The sequence below is a fragment of the Peromyscus californicus genome, unplaced genomic scaffold (genome assembly GCF_007827085.1).
Source record: "Peromyscus californicus insignis strain IS unplaced genomic scaffold, ASM782708v3 Scaffold_11__1_contigs__length_118956290, whole genome shotgun sequence".
Taxonomy (NCBI): domain Eukaryota; kingdom Metazoa; phylum Chordata; class Mammalia; order Rodentia; family Cricetidae; genus Peromyscus; species Peromyscus californicus.
The window spans coordinates 79,863,761-79,885,015 of NW_026294402.1; the positions used below are offsets into that span (position 1 = coordinate 79,863,761).

At 42.2% G+C, this 21,255-nt stretch overlaps 1 protein-coding gene across 2 annotated transcripts; it reads right to left on the minus strand.

The window, feature by feature from the left end:
• Positions 1–13,491: 13,491 nt before the first annotated feature.
• On the minus strand, positions 13,492–20,179 carry Tent5a (terminal nucleotidyltransferase 5A). Of its 2 annotated transcripts, none has more exons than XM_052715610.1 (3): positions 19,996–20,179; positions 19,260–19,806; positions 13,492–18,181 (listed from the first exon to the last, which is right to left on the minus strand). In XM_052715610.1, the coding sequence occupies exons 1-3, from the start codon at positions 20,013–20,015 to the stop codon at positions 17,405–17,407; spliced, it is 1,344 nt and encodes a 447-aa protein (XP_052571570.1). In that variant the 5' UTR covers positions 20,016–20,179; the 3' UTR covers positions 13,492–17,404. The 2 variants fall into 2 exon arrangements, with proteins under 2 accessions (XP_052571570.1, XP_052571578.1); XM_052715618.1 differs by having other exon boundaries at positions 20,051–20,178.
• Between the last annotated feature and the right edge of the window lie 1,076 nt (positions 20,180–21,255).

The window sequence follows — 21,255 nt, forward strand, 5'->3', positions numbered from 1 at the left end:
GGAATGAAGAAAAGGACAGACACATAGCTGGAAAGTTGGGATCTAGCAGTCTGGGTTCTCTGATGGAGAAATCACAGCACCCCAGCTCAGTGTGTTTATTATATTAAATTTAATGGATGGGGGCATATTCATTGCACAAAGCTGGAATAAGGAAGCAGGTTATTTCATATACATAAACGAGGAGGCAGGATTTGTGGTATACAGCTAAATCAAGGAGACAGGTTTAACTAATCATGGTAGGCACAGTCTCTGTCAGAGAGCGGGATTCAGGCTATAGATATATCAGGGGAGAAAGCTGTGGTAGACATTTTCTGCACATACTGTCAACATCCTCACACGGACTAGAAGGGAAGGCTTTGCCATTTCCCTCTGGGTCTCGTGCTAGAGTCCTTGTCGTGGTCTTGCCCATGTCGAAAACTGTTGTGTGGTATTTTGCTTGTATTCTGACAAATAAAACTTGCCTGGAGATCAGAGGGCTCCACTACTCACTAGTTAACCACTAGTTAACCATAGAACCTAGAGCCTGGAGGTGGTGGCATACCCCATTAATCCCAGCTCTCAGCAGGTGGAGACAGGAATATAAGGTGGGTGGAGACAGAATCTCAGCCCATTCAGTCTGAGGGTTCCTAGAGACAGGATCCCTCCCATTCAGTCTGAGATTTCATAGAGGTAAGAAGTCTTTACTGGCTGGCTGCTCTCCTTCTCTGATCTTTCAGCTTTCACCCTTAACATCTGACTCCAAGTTGTTATTCTTTTTTTTTTTAATATATCAAGTTGTTATTCTTAAGACTAGGATCGCACTTCATCTGGTGCCCCGTGTTGGCAGAAAACAATACTCAGGATCTCAGACACTGAGGACTTCTTCTACTCCCAACAGAAGGTCTATGTCATAATTATGCGAAAGTCACAAACTATAAGGAAAATATCAAGAAATATGTTGGAGGCAGCATACTAAACAGGTGTGTTAGGAACACAAACACGATTAATGAACATTTCACAAGTTACATGAATGCAATCAGAATTTTGTAAAAGATTAGTGAGACTCATTATACTCTTCACCTTTCTTTTCAGACATTTTCCTGTTTTACAAATTCAAAAAATATTCAAAGGCATAGAGCTCAGTTGAGTGGCTTGTGAGTAAGAAGTGACGTGAGACAGGCTAATTGATCACTTTTGAAGATTAATTGGCCCATTCTCTATACTATAGCATATAGAAACCAGTCTTGTAAACATTGGTGCAGTTTATTGAATTTTGACTGCCAACTGAAAATTTAAATCATGCTTATTCTTCAGAAGGGAATCCACCCACAATAGGCAATTTGAGTGATCTCATCTGTTAAGAAAAGTTGGATGCTCTTCCTGAACCTTCTATGTACTATGTTGTTACCATGCACCTGCTTTTTAGATGGATGATTGGTAGGAGATGGGCTGTTGAAGACAAACTTTGTCTTGTGTGTTTAGGATAGAAACAGACTTTCAGCATAGGCATTGAATAAGTTCTGAAAACCTTTAAGTCTAATATACAAGATCAGATTTTTTTTTCTGCTTCCATGGTGAGATAATCATAATAAAATTTAATCTAAAATTTGAGATTTTCTTGAGAACTGAATGGAAAATATAATTAAGTTATATTATCGTTTGCCTATGTCTGCTTCTTACAGCATGTACAATCTTCCATTCTCAAGTATAGAGGACTGAGAAGAATACCTACATTGACAGTCTGTGATCAGGATAAGGAGAGAGATGTCATGTGGAAGCCTGAAGAAGAGAGTAAAAAGTATACAATCCAAGACTTCCTCTGTATGTCTTCTTGCTTCTGCAATAGCTTGGACCAGGCCAGCTTGGTTCCTCTCAGCTTTCATTTCATATTTAGTCAGGCAGGAGAAACAATGGCTATCACTGTTATGTTTGGGGAATCTAAAAAGATGGTGTAGAGTTTTCAAGTAGTTCCCAGTAATAACGAGACAAATATGTGCCCTTAAGTTGAATGCTACCACAGAACCAAAGAGGATTCTTTGCACAGTCCTGATATCGACTAACATCAATATTTCTCTTTCTTCATATAATGATGATCAATGATTCAAACTTATCCAAGAACCCGAAGAAGCTCTATTTGTCTCCAGGAGTTAAGGAAGTTTGTTCAATAGGCTATACATATGGATTATATAAATCAAGTAACTGCAAATATTAAAAAGCCCCTCAACTGACTCTACCTATGTTTTGTGGTAGAAGCAAGGACTCTACTCTGGATCTAGGTTATTCCATGTATCAGAAAATACAAATCCTAGAACAAGAGATGCTGACATGATCTTACTCATATATATTTTTTAAGTTAAATCAACTCTATCTGTGTGTATGAATGTTTTGCCTCTATGTTTGTATGTGTACCACATGTGTGCCTGGTGCCCACAGAGGTCAGAAGAAGGTACCAAATCCCCTGAAACTGGAATTGTACATGGTTATGAGCTGCCTTCTGGGTGCTAGGATGTGAAATCCCCATCCTCTGTAAGAACAAGTGCTTTTAAACTCTGAGCCATCTGTCCAGTCCCCAATCTTACTCATATTAAGGTTACATGTTCATGACTGAAGTGAGATATTTGATTGAGGAGAGATTTTGGTCTCCTTTCTTTGTTATTTACCTGATGAGCAAACTATTAGTGAATGGTTCAATAACAAGTTCACTCAAGGGAATCAAGTTCACACAAAAGAAACATGCAATGTCAGTGCACTTGAGAGTGCTAATATGTTGACATCTTAAACCATTATGAAAGAATTAGTTCTGAAGTTGGCATCAGAACCCTCCCTTCCAGAAATACTCTCAATGGAATACAGAGTATCACATGTTCGGGTGCTCTATCAGTGTCCTAGATAATCAGTGAGTTGAATATTTTTCTGCTTGCCTTGTGGACTGGTTTGAGTACTTCAGTGTTTAGTGGATCCTGGTCCTCTCTGTCTCTCTGTCTCTCTGGCTCTGTCTGTCTCTCTTTCTCTCTGTCTCTCTCTGTCTCTCTGTCTCTCTGTCTCTCTGTCTCTCTCTGTCTCTCTCTGTCTCTCTCTGTCTCTCTCTGTCTGTCTCTCTCTCTCTCTCTCTCTCTCTCTCTCTCTCTCTCTCTCTCTCTCTCTCTCTCTCTCTCTGTATGTGTGTACAGGTCTGATGAATGAGGGTGGAGGTCAGAAGACACCATGAATATTGCTCCCCAGGTGCCATTCATTTTGTTTTTGGAAACAGGTCTCTCACTGTGCTAGGGCCTCCTGATTTGACTGGGATGGATGGAAGGTGAGTTCCAGGGGTCTGACTGTCTCTGCCTCTTTGGTTCTGGGAGTATGAGTATGTGGCACCAGACTCAGCTGTTTTACATATGTTCTGAGTACTGAATTCAGATCCTTGTGCTTGTAAGGCAAACAATTTACAGACTGAACCATTTACAGTGCCCCTTGAGGAAATCTTTTAAAATAGCTAATGGAACATAACTTATAAAATTTCTTACAACTGAAATTATATGATTATGTATGTGTGCATGCCTTTTATATGTGTGTACACACATATGCATGTGTCTACATATGTGAGTGCATATATATGTGTGCATATAAGTTTTGAAACAAAGCCTAGAAGTCTCATAACAGAGGTGGATAGAAATATTTATTTCAGTATCACACTTGTGAACATGAGAATAGCTTAAAATAGATTCAAGTTTGGTTCATTGTATAGACTTCTATTTTGTTGCTGAGATATAATTTTAATATCTCAAAATCGCAGTATGCTTTCAGGGCTAGTACAAAGGTAAATTAGTAAAATCTTAAATGTATGTGGTACATTCATTTCTCTGTAATAATTACAAATGTTAAACTAAACAAATTACAGAATGGAAGTGATTCATGGTTTATGAGCAAGCTGATTTGGTCAGACATTATATACAAAGTTTGACATAGTACAGGATGCTTCATTACACTTGCAAAGCTGTCTTGTCCACCCAAACTTATATTCCGTGATGATAACATGGCCCATGCATTACTAAAGTAAATAAACAGACAGAGACAGATAATGGTGATGTATGCAATTTACTCAGGGTGCCAGTTTAAAGAACTTAATTAAAGTATGAGTCCTTCATATTTTTTGAGGTGGCCAGAAAATATCACACTATGCAGGAATTTCGTTGCTTTTATTTTTCCTTTTGTAAATACAGAACTAACTTCTTATGATGTAAGAATCCTGTAGGTATGTTGTTGTTGTTTTTCTGAGAGAAGGTCTCACTATGTAGCTCTGGCTTACCTGGAACTCTCTGTAGATTAGGCTAGCCTCAAATTCACAGAGATCTACCTGCTTCTGCCTCCTGAGTGCTGGGATTAAAGGCATGAGCTACTAAGCCTGGTCCCTGGTATGTCCTGTAAAACTAATAGAGAGTTGTCCATTTTTGAAAGTGACAAATCCATATGCCATTGCATCCTCCTCTGATGTGGATTTTCTGGAGGATCCTGAACTTTAAGTTTATTTGAATGCCTCACATCTACCTTCTTTAAAATGGAAATGTTACATGAAATGTTCAGTACTTTTGTTTGTTTGTTTGTTTGTTTTTCGATACAGGGTTTCTCTGTATAAAGCTTTGCAACTTTCCTGGTAGCCCAGGCTGGCCTCGAACTCACAGAGATCCGCCTGGCTCTGCCTCCCGAGTGCTGGGATTAAAGGCGTGCGCCACCACCGCCGGGCTGTTCAGTACTTTTTATGAATGATGTTATGCCACTTCACTGTACTGAATCAATCTCCCTCACAAACTCCCATTTTATGAGACTCACTGGGGCCAAGAATACTGGGACTTTGGGCAGGATGCAGAGAATCCTCACTGGCTCACATACAGAAGCCAAAACTGAAGTTTGAGAGTCATGTTACATGGTTTCTATCTATATTGCTTTTTCTATGAACTCAGGATCTTCATTGCAGCAGATACATGACTTACACAGTAAACACAAAATGGCACCTAAACTCAAAATCATTATTGAGTGTGACACAATAATACAGAGAAGTCTGACAACATGGGAAAAACAAGGAACCCCCTGAAAAACCAAAACCAGATATAATGCCCCAGAGCAGGACTGCTCTCTCAAAGGAGTCGGTGAATTTGTCTTCCTCAAATAGCAATGCATTGAGCTTCAGCCTTCATTCTGCACTCTCAATTTTCTCAGGGATATCCTAGTTCTGAGAAGCATAAGTAGTAGATGAAGAAGAGGAGAGGAGAGAAATGAGACAGAGACAGAGAGACAGAGAGAGTGGGAGAGAGAATGGAACAGTGCTGAAATGGCCAGCATGCCAGATGTACCACCCATTACTCTTGTCTCTGGTCACAATCTCACAACACATGGTCAGCACAGGCTACTCTGCTGTCCTTGGCTTCTTAGCCTCAGGAGCTTAGAGGGAATAATACATTTTTTTTTCTCTAAGCATTCTTTTTTTAAAAAAAAAATCTCCATTGACAATATCTCATTCTCAGGAATTTCTCCTCCTGGATTCTCCAGTTATCTCTTGCAGCAAGCCAGAAACTTACTTCATACAGCTCATGGTCATTCTTCATCATTGGAACATCTACATTCATGTGTTCCTGTTTGATATTCCACTTCACCTCTCAGGCTGAAAGTCAACAGGATTCATTCACGCATTGATTGACCAACATTGAACAAACACTGTTACAGTTTAGATCTGGAACATCCCCCAAAGGACCACAAAGTGAAGCACCCACCTCAATAAAATGATGCTCAGAGGTTGGAAATCTGAAGATGTTATTAGACACCAAGGGCCCTTAACTCATTAGTAGATTAACCTATTGATACAGTCAAAATGTGATGGTGTTTGGGGAAGAGATGGAAACTAATGAGTGAGAACTGAAGGAGGTAGGTCTTTGGAGGTGAGTCCTTGGCCCTTCTTTGCTTCTTGATTGCCATTTGGCAAGCAGCTTCACCACATCATATGCTCCCTGACACAGTCTGCCTCACCATGACCCCAAAAGCAATGAAGAGAAACCTCTGAAACAGTGTGCCAAAGTAAATACTTCCTCTGTGACAGACTCTTCCTGGGGAGATGTACCACACACACACGCCTACGCACCCCAGATAGGGAACTCAGGACAGATCAAAGTACAGATACCACCAAAGTCCAACTTGGAGAAACAAAGAGTTTTATAGAGTTACTTGGAGGAATATGGGGAGGGGTTGCAGGAGGAGAATCCATGTGGTTGATATATTACGCACCACAATAAACTTATCTGGGGGTCAGAGAACAGAACAGCCACCATATTAAACATAAGTTTAGGCAGTGGTAGAACATACATTTAATTCTAGCCTTCTGGAAGCAGAGATCCATCCGGATCTCTGTGAGTTCAAAGCCACACTGGAAACTGCCAGGCATGGTGACACACACCTTTAATCTTTAATCAGGAAGTGATGACAGGAAGCAAAAAGGTTTATAAGGCGTGAGGACCAGGAACTAGTCCTGTTAAGCTTTTAGGTTTTTGAGCAGCAGTTCAGCTGAGATCCATTTGAGGACTGAGAGGCTTCCAGTCTGAGGAAACAAGATTAGCTGAGGAATTGGCCATGTGAGGAAAACTGGCTCATTCTGTTTCTCTGATCTTTCAGCGTTCACCCCAATACCTGGCTCCGGGTTTGTTTTTATTAATAAGACCTTCTAACAATTCGTGCTACAAATCCACGCAAAGACAGCTGCATCACCAAAGCCCACCCCAGCATAGGTTATACAAAAGCTGGAAACCTGGAGCACACTCTAAAGCTCTACAGGTTGGAGGGAGTGTCCTCTCCAGGTAGCTTAGTTTCTCTGTGCCTCATGCAGGCAGTTCAGCTGGCCTCTACCATGTACACATCTACACAGAATAAAAAGTAAAATAAGCGTTGTAAGAGGCATGTAAGTCATCGTTTCTACCACGCTTCCTGCTAGGATGACAAGTCATAAAAATATAATGCAGCCGGGCGGTGGTGGCGCACGCCTTTAATCCCAGCACTTGGGAGGCAGAGCCAGGCGGATCTTTGTGAGTTCGAGGCCAGCCTGGTCTACAGAGCGAGATCCAGGAAAGGCGCAAAGCTACACAGAGAAACCCTGTCTCGAAAAACCTAAAAAAAAAAAAATATATATGTATATATATAATGCAATATCAAGGAGTTTCATGAATGCGACATTAGAATAAGAAGTTTGGAGAAGAATTTTTTTCAGATTTTTCAGTAGAAAGATCAGGAGAAATCTTTGATAAAGTAACATTTTTATCAATAACAAAAATTTAAAAGGAAGAATGAGATCAAAAGATGCAGGAATGCAGGGCTCACGGTGCAACCTGGTGATAGCACACCTGCTATTATGTGTGAGAACTTAGGTTTAATCCCCGGTAGCACTACTGAAAAATGAGAAAGAGAGAGAGAGAGAGAAATAATGAATTTAGTGAGAGGATGATACACAAGATTCAACAGGAGTCCCCCCCACCCCCCGCCTCTTTCTTTCTCAGCTTAAACCTATGTTGAAATTGTTTCTAAAACCCCAGATTTCCTTCATTGAGAGAGATGGGGGAAGCAACCACTTTTCCATGAAAGCTGTACTCCTTAGCTTTCATCAGGTTGCTACAATTATCTGGATAGAGAGAACCTCAATTGAGAAAATGCCTCCATAGACTGTGTCTGAGTGGTCATCTCTGGTGGGGGCCCCACAACACTTGATCGTGTTCAATATGGGATAGGAATTTACATACTCCAACACTTAATAGTGATTGTCCACTTGGTGGGATTTAGTATCACCATGGCAATGCTCCACTAGGCGTGTTGTGAGTGTGTTTCTAGAGCAGGTAAATTGAAGTGGGAAAACTTACCCTATATGTGGCTGGCACCATTGCATTGGGATGGAGTCCTAGAGTTAATAAAAAAGGAGGAACTGAACTGAGCACCAGTAAAAAAAGAAAATGCCTCCAGAAGATTAGTTTATTGACAAGTCTGTGGGAGTATTTTCTTGATTAATTATTAATGTGGGAGAGCAGTGCCATCCCTGGACAGTGGTCTTGGGTTGATTAAACTGAGTGAGCGAACTGAGTGAACCATAGAGAGCAAGCCAGTATGCAGCATTCTTCCATAGTTTCTGCTTCCAGGTTCCTGCTTGAGGTGTTTTTTGTTTGTTTGTTTGTTTTGTTTTGCTTTTTTCCCCTGACTTCCCTCAAAGATAGATTGTGACAGGGAAATATAAGCCAAATAAACAGTTTCCTACCCAAGTAGCTTTTGGCCATGGTGTTTACCACAGCAATGGAAAGTAAACTAACACAAACGTGGAACACCTCAAATGCATAAAGGGACACAATGAACTTGGCCTTGTTGAAGTGGATTTGACTGATAGGTGAATATCACCGTTGCTTTGTACAGTGTTTGTCAGCCTGTGGGTTTGGGCCATTCTTCAATTACAGTCTCTAGTAAAAATAGGCCACTTTTGTGCTGTTCTTTGTACATATTCCTCTAGCATCAAGTCAAAGGCACCAGGAAAACTGAGGATTCTTTAAATGTTTACTAAGGTTGAGGCTACGTAATGATTTCTCTTACCATGCAGCTCACGAGGCTGCATAAAAAACAAACAAACAAAAACCTCTCTTTAAATAAGCCTCTAGTGGAGCAACCTAGCTAGACAAGCATACAGCTGGCTTTGCAGAAATCAGGAGGAGGGAAGGTCTGGAATACGCCGTGCATTTAGAACCTTTAAAGCTACAGAAAGGGTAACTTTCGACACGATGGAAAAGGCAGCAAAGAACAAACTCTACTTCAAGATGACAGTTAAACAGACATGGTTACGTAAGAAACACTCAAGGGAATTTAATGAGCTGCCACAAAGGGGATTATAAGGCCATAAAACTTCAAGGTGCATTCTAGTTAAATCCTTACGATTTCTGGGCCTTCTGGAAAATGGAATGTAAGTGTTCACAGTCTTAGAATTGTTGCTTCCCTCAGCAGAAAGTTGAAGGTATCTGACCTGCTCCTGTTACAAAACAAGCAAAGAGCAGATGTCTGGTACACAGGGGTCACCTTTGAGGAGCTCCGCCTTTGCAAACTCCCAAGAAGGCACACTGCAAGGGCTGTTACCTTCATCTTGAGTCTCCAGGGTTACAGTGCCCCATACAGAGGTAAGCCTCGTGAATAATTAACCCCAAGGTAGCTGGAAAAAAATGAATTTTCAGCCAGTGAGTCTTCCTTGAAAAAGGAGCCTAACCTTTTATAGGGTAGTGGAGCAAGCCTTTCAATGCTCCCACTCTCAGCCTTATTTAGGCATAATACACAAATAAAATCTGTGTTAAAGGTGTGTAATATGTTACTTTGAGAGCTATATACACTATGTAACAACTGCCACAACCAAGCTAAGCTAACTTCTCTGCTACCTTCTCCAGAAACCGTTTTTTTTTTTTTTTTTTTTTTTTTTTTTTTTTTTTTTTTTGGTATGTGGATACAGTGAGAACACTTCTGAACTTCAAGTTTACAATGCATTCATTTTCATCACCAGCTGTACCTTAGGTCTTCAGTTTTTATGTATCTTACATGAAAAGTAAGTTGTGGAAAGAGTATTTCGTTGTGGATGTGAAATGTCCCCATAAACTTTTGTGTTTGAACACTTAGTCCCCAACTGGTAGCACAGGCTTGGAATGTCCTGGAACCTTTGGGAGGCAGAGGCTGTTTTGAGGAAGTGGATCACACTGGTGAGGCTCAAAATTTTCTCTTGCCGCACTTTCAGCTCACTCTTTGCTTCCTTAATGAAACACTTTGACTGGCTGCCTCCTTCACCTAATGCATTTCCCACCACTTTGAGTGGCATGCATCCCTTCCTAACTGTCAACCAAAACAAACTCTTCCTCTGATAGGAAGTCTTCTGCCAGGTATGCTGTGACAGCAATGTGAAAAGTAACTAAGGACCTTCCACTTCTGGGTCCATCTCAGGACTCGGCACCAGGCTAAATACATAAAAAGTGTTCATTAACTATTAAAATGAATGAATGAATGAGCCACGTTTCAGAAGGTTGACTGCTGTGGTGCTCTATGATGATGTAGTTTTGAATGGTACATAAACGTTAGGCATTAACAAACTGTCAAATATCCTTTACTCAAACCGTAGGAAACTCTGTGCCCTATTCTGTGAGTTTAGGTGCGTTTTCAGTTTGCCTCATAAAATACAGGACTCTCAGTGAAGTCTGACTTTCAGATATATGTAGATATGATTTTAGTGTGAGCATGAACCAAATATTGCATAGTATACATTTTATAGAAGATCACTGTTGATATGCAGTTTGTTAAGATTACATTCAGGGCATCCTATGTCTTTATTTCTAAATCTGACAACTCTAGCTTCATGCCTTGAACTTAACTAGATCTGTTCCTCTTCTTTTCTCTGCGGCCTGGCTCCTAGGACAGTATTAAACTACTTTAAAGGTTTGTTAACTCTCCCCAGTTAAAATGAAGAACACATAAACTATGATCTTTTTGGCCTTGCTTGAAGAGATATAGAGAAACCCCAGAGCCTAAGTAATTATGAATGGATGCATGGAATAAATAGCATTACCCACCATGACCAGTGATGTCTATTATAATGACTTTTGTTAAAAGAAAACCCAAATAATAGGATTTGTTCTAATGACATGACCTTGTTCTAATGACATGGCCAGATGATTCCACAAGACCTTGGCATCACTATTAAGTATACACTGTGCTAGAAAATCAATAGTTTCTGAAGGGGGTCCTGATGAGATTTTTCCACAACTTACCACACACTCATAAATCCCTGGGGTTCAGGTGCATTGCATCCCTAAGCAAGAAAGCCTGGGCCTCAACTAGCTTCATAAGCTGCCAGGCTGGAATGGTTGTTTTTAGCTTTGCTAAAGACATCTATTCTTTGTCACCATTTTTAACTGTTTCAAAGAGTAGTTATTACACTAGGAAAGGAAATCTTAGGTATTCCTCTTTTTCAAGAAAGCCTGCTGTCTGACACAATAAACACAAGTAAGCAAATAAATTTGGAATTGGTTATTAATATCAAATAATAACCTACTGCCACACACCATTGAATACTAGAGTGTAACACTAGCAATAATTTTAGCATGATTTCTTGCAAAGAATCCCTAAACGACCTTTGAGCATTAATTCCTCTTCCTGTCTGTCCTACAGGAGAACAATAGTGGTAGATTAAGTTTTCTTTAAATCTATTCCTTTTCCCCTGGAATGTCCAAGTGAGGCTTCTCTAAGAATTTTGAGTAATATATATCATTTTACCTTTAGCTCTTCACATTCTCTCAATATGGCAGGTGCACGGCCACCACAACATTAAATCCATTATTGTTTTTTACAAATGAAGTCATCGTCCAGAAATAGTTAGGAGGGGCCACCTGGTTTTCATTGTTCATAAACACTTTGAGAATAGTTTCAGATTTACAGAAAACTATGAAAACCATAGAGATCTCCCGGCATCTCATGAACCCTATATCCGGTTTCCTCTAGTGTTGACATCATACATCAACATGGTACACTCATCACAGCTGGTATGAGGAGACACTGTTCCAGAATACTCCACTCAGACTGCCTTAGTTTCAACTTGAAGGTTTTGTTTTGGTTTTTTGTTTTTTGTTTTTTTTTTTTCTGGTCCTGGAGCTTATCCAGGAACCCATATGATATTTGGTGCAATGTCTCCTTTGTGGATTCTCTTGCTTTGAGTAGTTTTCAGATTTCTTTTGGTCAGTGATGAAGGATGTCTGGGTTGGTACTTAACAGAATGAATTCCCCTCAAGTTTAGGTGGCAAATATGCCCTATTAATGTTGACCATGATCACCTGGCCCATATAAGGTTTCTCGGGCCTCTATATTAGTTGTAGTACATAGATAAATACTAAGACTGCCCACACTTTAGAGGTAGAGTTAATCTCCCCTTCACTGAGGGGGTAGTATTTACAGAGATTATGTTGAATTCTGCATGAGAAATTTGCCTCCTCACATCATTCACTCAATCATCCAGCTACTCATTTATATCAGCATTGCTGCATGGATGATTTATCATGTTGCTTATTATCCTGGTTATTGATTTTGCTGTGCAAGTTTCAGCTTCACCCTTTGGAGCTCTATCTCCTTCCATCATCATAACCTGTTTGTAAGCTTCTCTTTCTTTCTGAAATAACAAGATGTCCCATGGTCCTTGTGTATATTCCCTTCTCTGTTCCTAGGTTTAGAGCCAGCCACTTCTCCACAGAGCTCGGTTTCCTTCTGTTGGAATACAGCACTAGAAACCAAGATGTGGGCCCTGTTGGATGAGAGCCATTGAGTTCTTAAGTGGCTTCTCTCCCCTTTTCCTGCCCAAATACATTTGTCAGTTAGCCTCACGTTATTCCTATCATGGATTTCAAACGTGGTTCAGAGGAGGAAATTATGGCTTCATTTCAGAAACATATAATGGTTTTAATCATTTTAAAGATGAGTATAATTTCCCTTTTGATTATTATTGCCATGTTTTCTTTTTCTTATTAAAGGAACTGAATATTTAGAGAATGGGGTTCCTAAGGAAAGGACTGGTTAGCTAAGTGCAGCCTGGTAATTCAACTAGAAATGACAGGGTGTACCTAAGCCTAGGAGGAGTTTAATATATACTATCCTTATCCAACCCTTGTTTAAAAAGAATTACATGATGGGCCAAAGACTCATCAGGGACTGGTTGGAGAAGAATGAAAAAGTTGCAACAAAGGATAAAAAAGCTGACACACAAATACTATTATTCTTCCAAATAACTGGTGTGTGTGGCAGGGGGAGTGTGAAGGAATCTGACTTTCAATACTAGGAGTATCCCCTTTCATAGATGCAACATCGATCATGTGTTCTATTCAACATCAAGGCTTTGCCTGGCTCTTAAAACCACAAATATGTCCTATTGTAGCACAGGCTTACCAAACACACACACACACACACACACACACACACACGCACACACACACACACACACACACACACACACACACACATCCCATCTCATCTTTTTTCTACTTCCTCTTCCCACTTTTATTACCAATAGGTATTCCTCATACAAATTAAACATCCTATTAAATAACATAATTGTGCATTAGATGATTTTTAAGTAACACTGATGACAGAATCACGGCTGTTGGGTTACTCAGAAAAGCCAAGCCTACTCAGAACTCCCAGAATCCTGAAGTTCGGAGCTGAGAGTCTGCTGATACTGAAAACAGCTCTGTCTTCTGGGTCACTTATCCCTGCTAAGTTTATACCCAGACAAAAATTTTTGGCACAGAATAGCTAGTCTCTCTTGAAGCTGTTGGAGTCATTTAGACGGACTGGCTGGAGGCTGGACACAGTCGTTTCTTGTGCTACAATAGAGCTTCGGAAAGTTGGTCTGCTCCTGTGTGTGCCTCATGCTTGACAGTGTACACAGTTTGGGGTTCAGAGGACACGATCTTTAGCACATTAAACACCAGAGAGAGCAGACACTAATCAATAGAAAAAAATAACTTTTTTATTTACAAAAACAAAAAAATCCAAATATTGGATGCTGTAAACAAAATTCACAATCTGTTCCCTCTAGCACTGATACGAACATGTCAGTTTTGAAGAGTCCGTTTTCCATCAACTCCCTTTCCTGCCTGTGACACATCATTGTCAAAACATTCCAAGAGTGACCCAAGGTGCAGCTTGCTGTGGTAGGGACAGCTCAGAGCAGGCAACAGTTGTAGAGAAGCAGGAGCAGGGGTCAACAGGAAACAGAGCCTCTTACACCCTGCAAAGCTTTGCAGCAAGTATCCCCCAGCCCCTCACCATCTCCCACTTTGTACTCTCATCACTTATTTCTTCGCAAGCCATTACCATGACAAAATGTGACACGGAGATCCCTCCACGGCACCGAAATGGTGATGCTAAAAGAAATCTTAAAGAAAGAGTATATTCAAATAGGTACTATATATGAAAACAGGTGTTTTTTTTTTTTGCTTTTTTTCTTTTATCTAACACACTTTTTTCTTTCACAACAAAAGCTTATTTTTGACAGCTGCTGACAGCTTTCAACGTAATACATTTCATTTACAAAATAGTTCACAATCTTTATTTAACAAGCATTGCATTGAAAACAAGGATATGCACAGTAAAGCAACCAACGACGGCAAACAGAAAGGGTGGCATCATAAACAGTATGTTCACTTTTCATTTCATTTCTTCCCAGGCTTGACTTACAGATATTCTGCCCATTTCTTGGACCCAGGTCAAAACAGTCTAGCTATATTAAAGAAAGCGAGTGCTCAATTCAATTTTTCAAAGTCCATCCCCCTGTAAGAGTTCTTGAGGCAGCTGAACTTACTGCAGATGAAGTAAACTTTGTAAAAGGACACAGTCACAGGCTAAGTGTTCTCTGACATGCCAGACTGGACACATGAGAAGAGCCTCCAGAAGGCAAAACTTCTTCCTGTTTCAAAGTAACAGTGCACTAGGCAGATAAACACAAAAGCAAACAAATCACCGGCACTGATCAGACACGGAGAGCTGTTCTTTGCTCTGACATTCAGATTTTTAGGCCACACATCCACAAGGAGAGACATATATTCCATTGTGTGTTCAACTACATATGCACAGGACTATAGTATGCACAAAACAGAAATAAATTATATAAGGGTTAAAATGAAGGCCAAAAGTTGTCTTGAACACAGCCTGTTCTATCTGAATGCCATATGCTGGCACTTTCAACTAAGCTACCAACCTTAAAGTCATCAAGCAAAGAATATAAATACTTGAGAAAGTAAATGAAAGGCATATTTTCTAATAAGGCTCCTTCAAACAAAACCCTGTGTTGTGGATTAACAGCAGGTTGCTGCTATGGCAGAGCCAGAGATCTCCAGACTTTTAAAACAGTGGATAACTCATGTATGCAGAATTAGCACAAGCAGAAACCAGGTCACCAGATGAGCCTCTGCTCCCCAGCAGTCCAGGAGAACTTGCTAAGAGCTAGGCAGGCTGGACTGTGGTTTCTGATAGGTGAATGTCAGGCCTAATCTGCAAGATGAACAGTATTTCCCGGGACTTTGCAAGTGATTTTTCAAACCTAGGGCCCATGATGAGACAAACTGGACCAATAAGAGAGTAGGATGAGTTCCTTATAAAAGAGAGTGGCAGTGTTGGGGGCTGTGACAGCTTGGTGGGGATTCACAGGGAAGCTGCTACAGCAAACTCATCTGGTTCCTGTTAAGGCTTCAAATACAGATGCACCCTTCAAATACAGAAGGGTGGTCCAGACAGATTAACCTATACTAACCTGGCCATGAGAATCTAAGAGATGCCCAGGTAATAAAAAAAAAAAAAACCCAATCACACTGCCAACGTGAGGGTGCTATGTCCTCCCTCCTAACTCCTCTGTAACTGATTGAGTCTGCAAAGGAATTATCATAATTAGCAGTCATTCATAAAGATTCAAGGATATTATGTGATTGTTTCACAACAAGAAGGGAAAGTTTGTAATGCACTTGTTTTTTGCTTTTAGAAGTATATTTTCAGAGACCAGTGTCTACAGGGCTGGGACAGGCGTTAGGATTAGCTGTTACTGAACTGAAGTCATATTATTAGCTCATATCACAATGGTATATAAATGGTCTCTTGGGAAAAAAAATAAAGTTGGGTTTGATCAAATCAAAGTGATTCAATTTAATGTACAGTACTAAATATTTCTATGCAGTGTGACAACCAGATCAAACATGTTTCATATTGGAATAAATTTATAAAATGTATATATAATATATATCCTATATATAAACTTTATGCAGTTGTGCAAATACTCTTTAAAAAGGGTCATTTCACATTTATTAAATTCTAGTGGTCCAAAATGCAGAATGCACTCATTTGTATGTTTATTTAAATATTAAGAAGTAGTGTTCAGGTCCCAGAAATTCTTTTTAGCAGTTATGGATTAATTATCCTATCTCTGATCCATGATCCACAAGTTCTATGCCTTGAAGGCATGTGATTCTATTTATTTAAGGGGAGAGGTTCAGACTGTCAAAATGTCAGGTCAAGTCAATTAAAAAAAATGTTCTACCAAATATTCTCCCATTTGTGAAATTTTCTGGTTCACTGAAGAGAAGAAAAATAACCTCACTAAAAATGTATAATCTCTGCTCTTCCTATCAAATATATTACTCATTTCTCTCCATTTCTCTCATTTTTATATGGGTTTTAATTTGTCATTGCAACATGCCCATGACATCTATGATTCTAACAAAAACATAAAATGCACAATATTTTAAAATTTCCTATTTGATACATTATTTTATAGGTCATAGACAAAGGAGTGTGTGTATATACATACATATCACATATATGTGTGTGTACATACACACAAACAATATACGAACACGTACCTATGATAACATCACACCAAACAATATCAACTTTATATAGGTATTTGCCAAGAAAAAAATAGGGCATTTCCTCCACCATTCACAAGCTTGTATATTTGTTTATTTGTTTTTTCTTGAGTCCCTGATAAAATAAAATAACCATTAAACCATAAAATAACTTTTTCCACTTCAAATCTTCTAAAAGCAACAGGCACTTTGATGTGTATTGGTGTGTAACAAATATAGTAGTAACTCTTTATATATCCTAGTCTATCTCTTCTGCTTGGGGACTTTTATCTGTTAAATCTTTGGTCCTTGAGCATATTTTCTTGGCTACAGCTGGTTTTGCTTGCGTCTTCACATTTTAAGAACGCGAGCTATGCACAAAGCTGGAATTAATGGGTTGTGTCATCATTAAGTTCCACTGTTCGTTATGAGAACAGCATCAAACTACTACTGTTCATTTGGTTGAGCAGTTTCTGTGAGGAGAACGGGATCCTTCCAGAGAAAGCACTTGCTGCAAGACGGAGGAGTCCCGCTTTTCCCACATTGTTACTTCCTGACCTCCTCAACTGATAAGACAAGGCTTCTCTCCTCTGTATTTTCCCTTTTGTGAATGCCATCTTAAAAGTTTTCCCACCATTCCCCCTCCCCTACGGCAGAGCTATGGGAGTAGTTGCTGCAAACCCATATTGTCAACAATGGAGCCATTTTTTTTTTAATTCCCTTGTTATCTTGGGAGAACCTGGCTGCTTTTACTAATGGGCCTCTTTTGTTTCAAGACACAATCCAATTGGGTAGAGACCATGGGGGGGGTGTGGCTAAGGAAGGTGACAAGTTGAGATCATGCTCCCTTACCAATGGAAAGATCCATAAGCATTGCCAAGCAATCCGGAGCACGTCCCCAGTGCACACAACACATCCCTAATTAGGGATGGATCACTCCTTTTTGTTGTTGTTGTTTTGCATTTTTTCCTTTTTTTCCTATCCTGTCTGAAATGGCTTCCCCACAGGACATTTTTAAGTGATTCTTAATTGCAGGGTAACCAAGTGGAGTATGTCTGCTGTTGGCATGTGAATACTGGCTGAACTTGGGCAATGTAGTAATTGCTAAAGTTAGCATCCGCAACATAAGGGGCTGGCTGGTAATAGCAAGTGACATTAGCCACATTAGGGATGACATTTTGGTCAGCTAGCACCCGGATTGCCAGCATGGTGATAAGGTTTAAAGTCTGCCTCCTTTCATGTCCCATCAGGCACACCGTACTCTCATTTACCACTCCGTGAAGGGTCATGAGATAGTCATACTTGCGGTCTTCCAAACCCACGAAGTGGTTCTGCAAGTAGGATTCCAGCTTTCTCTGCTGCTCTCCAATGTCTGAGAAGTCGATAAAAAACCTGGAGCACATGTACCTCTGGAGGGTCTTGATCTCATCAGAGGCAGGCCTGAAGCCCCTCACTAAGAGGTTGCAGTACTTAAGCAGGCCTCCCCCTCTTATTTCCTCTGGGTTCCTGGTGGCAATGATCTTGTTGCAAAGGTGATCGAAGGCTTCATGGAAATCACCATAGACACTCTCGCCGATTATTGTGGGGTGAAATGTCTCTGTCATTGGGTTCTCTGAACACTCGTAAAAGAGGAGAAGAGAGTCTAATTTGATTTGAAAAGAGTCTACACTGAATTCGAACTGCCTCCGGAGGGAATCCACAAACTTCAGCTCCACATTTTTGCCGCTGTTGTTTGACAGGGATATAAGACTCCACCGGTCAGAATCATTGCACACTTTAACCATTTTCTGCACGTAAGCTTCCTACAATTTAAAAGACAAAACAAGAAGATGAGCAAAACTGGAAAAAATTAAAAAAAAAAAAAGAACAATCAATACATCTCAGCTTCTCGGCTGAGAATTATTTTGCTCCTTCCTGTTTGTTTTGTCAAGTTTCGGCAAAATACTACCTACAAGCTTCAACAGTCTTAGGAAAACAGGAAAAAAAATACATTTAACGAGTAGTTTTGCTGTCTGGGAAAGAGACTAGAAGTAATAGTTTGAGGCTTTTGGCAGACATAGCAGCGTGCTAAGAGGTTCTGTTGTCATGTCTGACTTCAAATGTTATTTTTTGAAGATGGTTTAATAGGCGTAATATTCACCCAGTATCCACAGAAAGGCAGACAGTGTTGTGAGTATGCCTCTCACCCTTGTCGCCAGTCACCCAGTTCTCCTCCCCCTCAGGCAATCAATCTTATCAGTCCCTGGGGTGTCCCTCCAGTGACACGCTACAGTTATAGCTAAAGAGGAACTAAATTACCTTCAGACAACTTTAATTAATTAAACAAAATGCCACCTAAACCGAAGGGGAGGAACATACTACTATACCCTCGACACATAAATTAACCCGGAGAATCACCAAATATCTTAAAGGCTGAAGTCAGTTGAATCCAGAGTAGGAACCTATTCACATTTTCCAATACAATAAAAAACCCATTGACTCAATTCTGCTTCAAGCTGCTATTTTCCCAAAGCCTGGATCACAAGATGACTCAAAAAAAAAAAAAAGTATTTACATCATTCCGATCTTCCACCAATCAGAATGAACTCTGGACAGGAGTCCAAGAAGGAACGTCAAGAGTTAAACCATACAGAGAAGGAAGAGAAGGGAACCAACGCAAAAGGAGGAAGCACGCAGTTGTGGCGCCGAAGCTCCCAGAAAACTAAAACACTTCACATCATTCTCGCACCTTACTTCACTCGTGAAAAAAAAATAAAAAATAAAAAATAAATAAGCGTCCGCACCAGGGCCGAACTAACGGCAGTTAAGGCAAGTCGGGCTTGCCTTCTGCTCGCACCCCAGTCCGCCGCTGTGCCCAAGCCCATCTCCAAGTGGCTTTACCTTGAGAGTGAGCGGTGTGATCTTCTCCTTGTTCACCCCTTCGGGCAAGAAGTCCAACAGGCAATCCAGCACGACGTCCTTCACAGTCTGAAACTCCTCTTCCCCACGCAGGTCAGCGCAGAAGATGAGGTCCAGGTCCTTGTAGCCCAGGCCACTGTCCTGGTGTAGGACGTGGCTAGCGGCCGAGCCGTTGAGGCGCACGTCGCGGACACCTATGCTCTTCTCCTCCAGACGCCTCCGCACCACCTTCACAATCAGGCTCGGCTGCAGCTCGAGCGTGGGGAAGTTGCCGCGCCCGTGGATCGGGATGGTCTCGCTCAGGATGCCGTCCAGCCGCTGCACTTGCTCCCAGTTCAGCACGTTGCAGTGCGCCGTGGGGCTTTCGCAATAGTCCAAGCAGCGGTCGCCGAAGCTGCCGCCGCCGCCACCGAAGTCAGCACCCAGGGGGATGTAGGGGCCGCAGGTCAGCTCGTCCTCCGCCATGGCAAAGAACCCTTCGCCCTCGGCCATGTAGTGCCCGCCGAACGCCAATTGGCCTTGGTCAGTCCTAAAAGGAAAGAGTGGGTTTAGGGGAACATCAGGGAGGTCCGCGGGTGCGGGGACAGGGACCCTCCGAGGGACCTGGGCTCCACCACCTCCCCGATCCCGATCGTGACCCTCCTGGAACTGCCCAGAGTAGCCCCTCTCCCAGGACCGACCCCAGTGCCCAGCCGCGCCCCGCAGAGCAGCCCCGCACCAAAAGTATCTCTGATGCATCTGGAAAGCACAAGCGAGAGTCCCGTCTGTGTCACCTGGAGGCGGCCGCCCCTTCTAGGAGCGCAGGCGACCGAGGAACCGCGAGGCGGACACACTTCGCAGGAGCTGCGAGTGCGCTCGGGGCAGCGGCCCGCGACTTCCCCGCGCAGACCCCCGCCGCGCCCTGAGCGTTCCCGCCCCTCGCCCGCGCCCCGCCCGCGCCCCCGCTGCGGTGGTCTCGGAAGTGGCGGCTCTCGGTGCCGCCAATGCCGCCGCGCGCACTCGCGTCTCTGGAGCTTTAGCAATTGTGCGGGGGAAATGTCTTCAGTACTTTTTTTATACCGGGCTTCTCCGCGCTTCCGGGGCCCCAGAGAGCGGCGCTGGCCACACCCTCTCATTTGCATAGGGCACCTCCCCCCCCCCAGCGCCACCCCCGCGGGCAGTCGCTGGGTGGACAGTCGCCGGAGCCCAGAGTTGCTGCTGGCGGCAAGCCAGGGTGGGTTGTGTGCAATAGCAGATGCCTGTGGCGCATACGTGTAGATTGAGCTATTTCTGCACGTCCTCGCACCCCCTCCCCCCAAAAAGAAGACACTTTGAACGCCCCAAATGTGATAATCAGCCATCAACACTGAATCAGGGTTAAAAATCTCACAACTCCAGAAACTTCCCAAGCCTAGCCTTCTGACCGAGTGAGGAGCGTCACTACTGCGTAACTCTGGGTCTCCTGGAGGTTCCTCCAGCCGTGTCCGTTTGTGGCTAGACCTTCGATACCACTAAGGGACCCTGGGCCAAGTGTGGTCTCCAGAGGCAACTTGTCACGCATGTCAGTTTCTGTGCGGGAGGGGTAGGATTTGCTGAGAACTGAGTTTCGATTCTGGAAACCTCGAGAAGAGCTGGGGAAGTCGGGTGCCAGCCAGCCCTAGTGCGCAGCTAGCTGCTGCGCGCGAGCGGGGCGGGCGCGTGTCACCCACCCCACAGCTCCGCGGGCGCGCGTGGCCAACCGGCGGGGTCGCGGAGCGCAACCCCAGCAGTGCACGAAAGCGGCCGCCAGGGTGGAGGTCCTTTGGCGCAGACCTAGGAGGCGAAGCGCGCTCCTCTCAGCCTCTAAAGTTCTCAGTTCTAAAGTGAATCAAAATGTCAGTGATCTAGGTAAGGTCTGGCTTTTCACCAGACGTAAAGGACAAATTTAAAAGATGTTTTAAGTTTCTCCCCTCCAGCTTCAGTCGCTAGTGTAGCTCTGAAGGATTGGAAAGGTTATCTC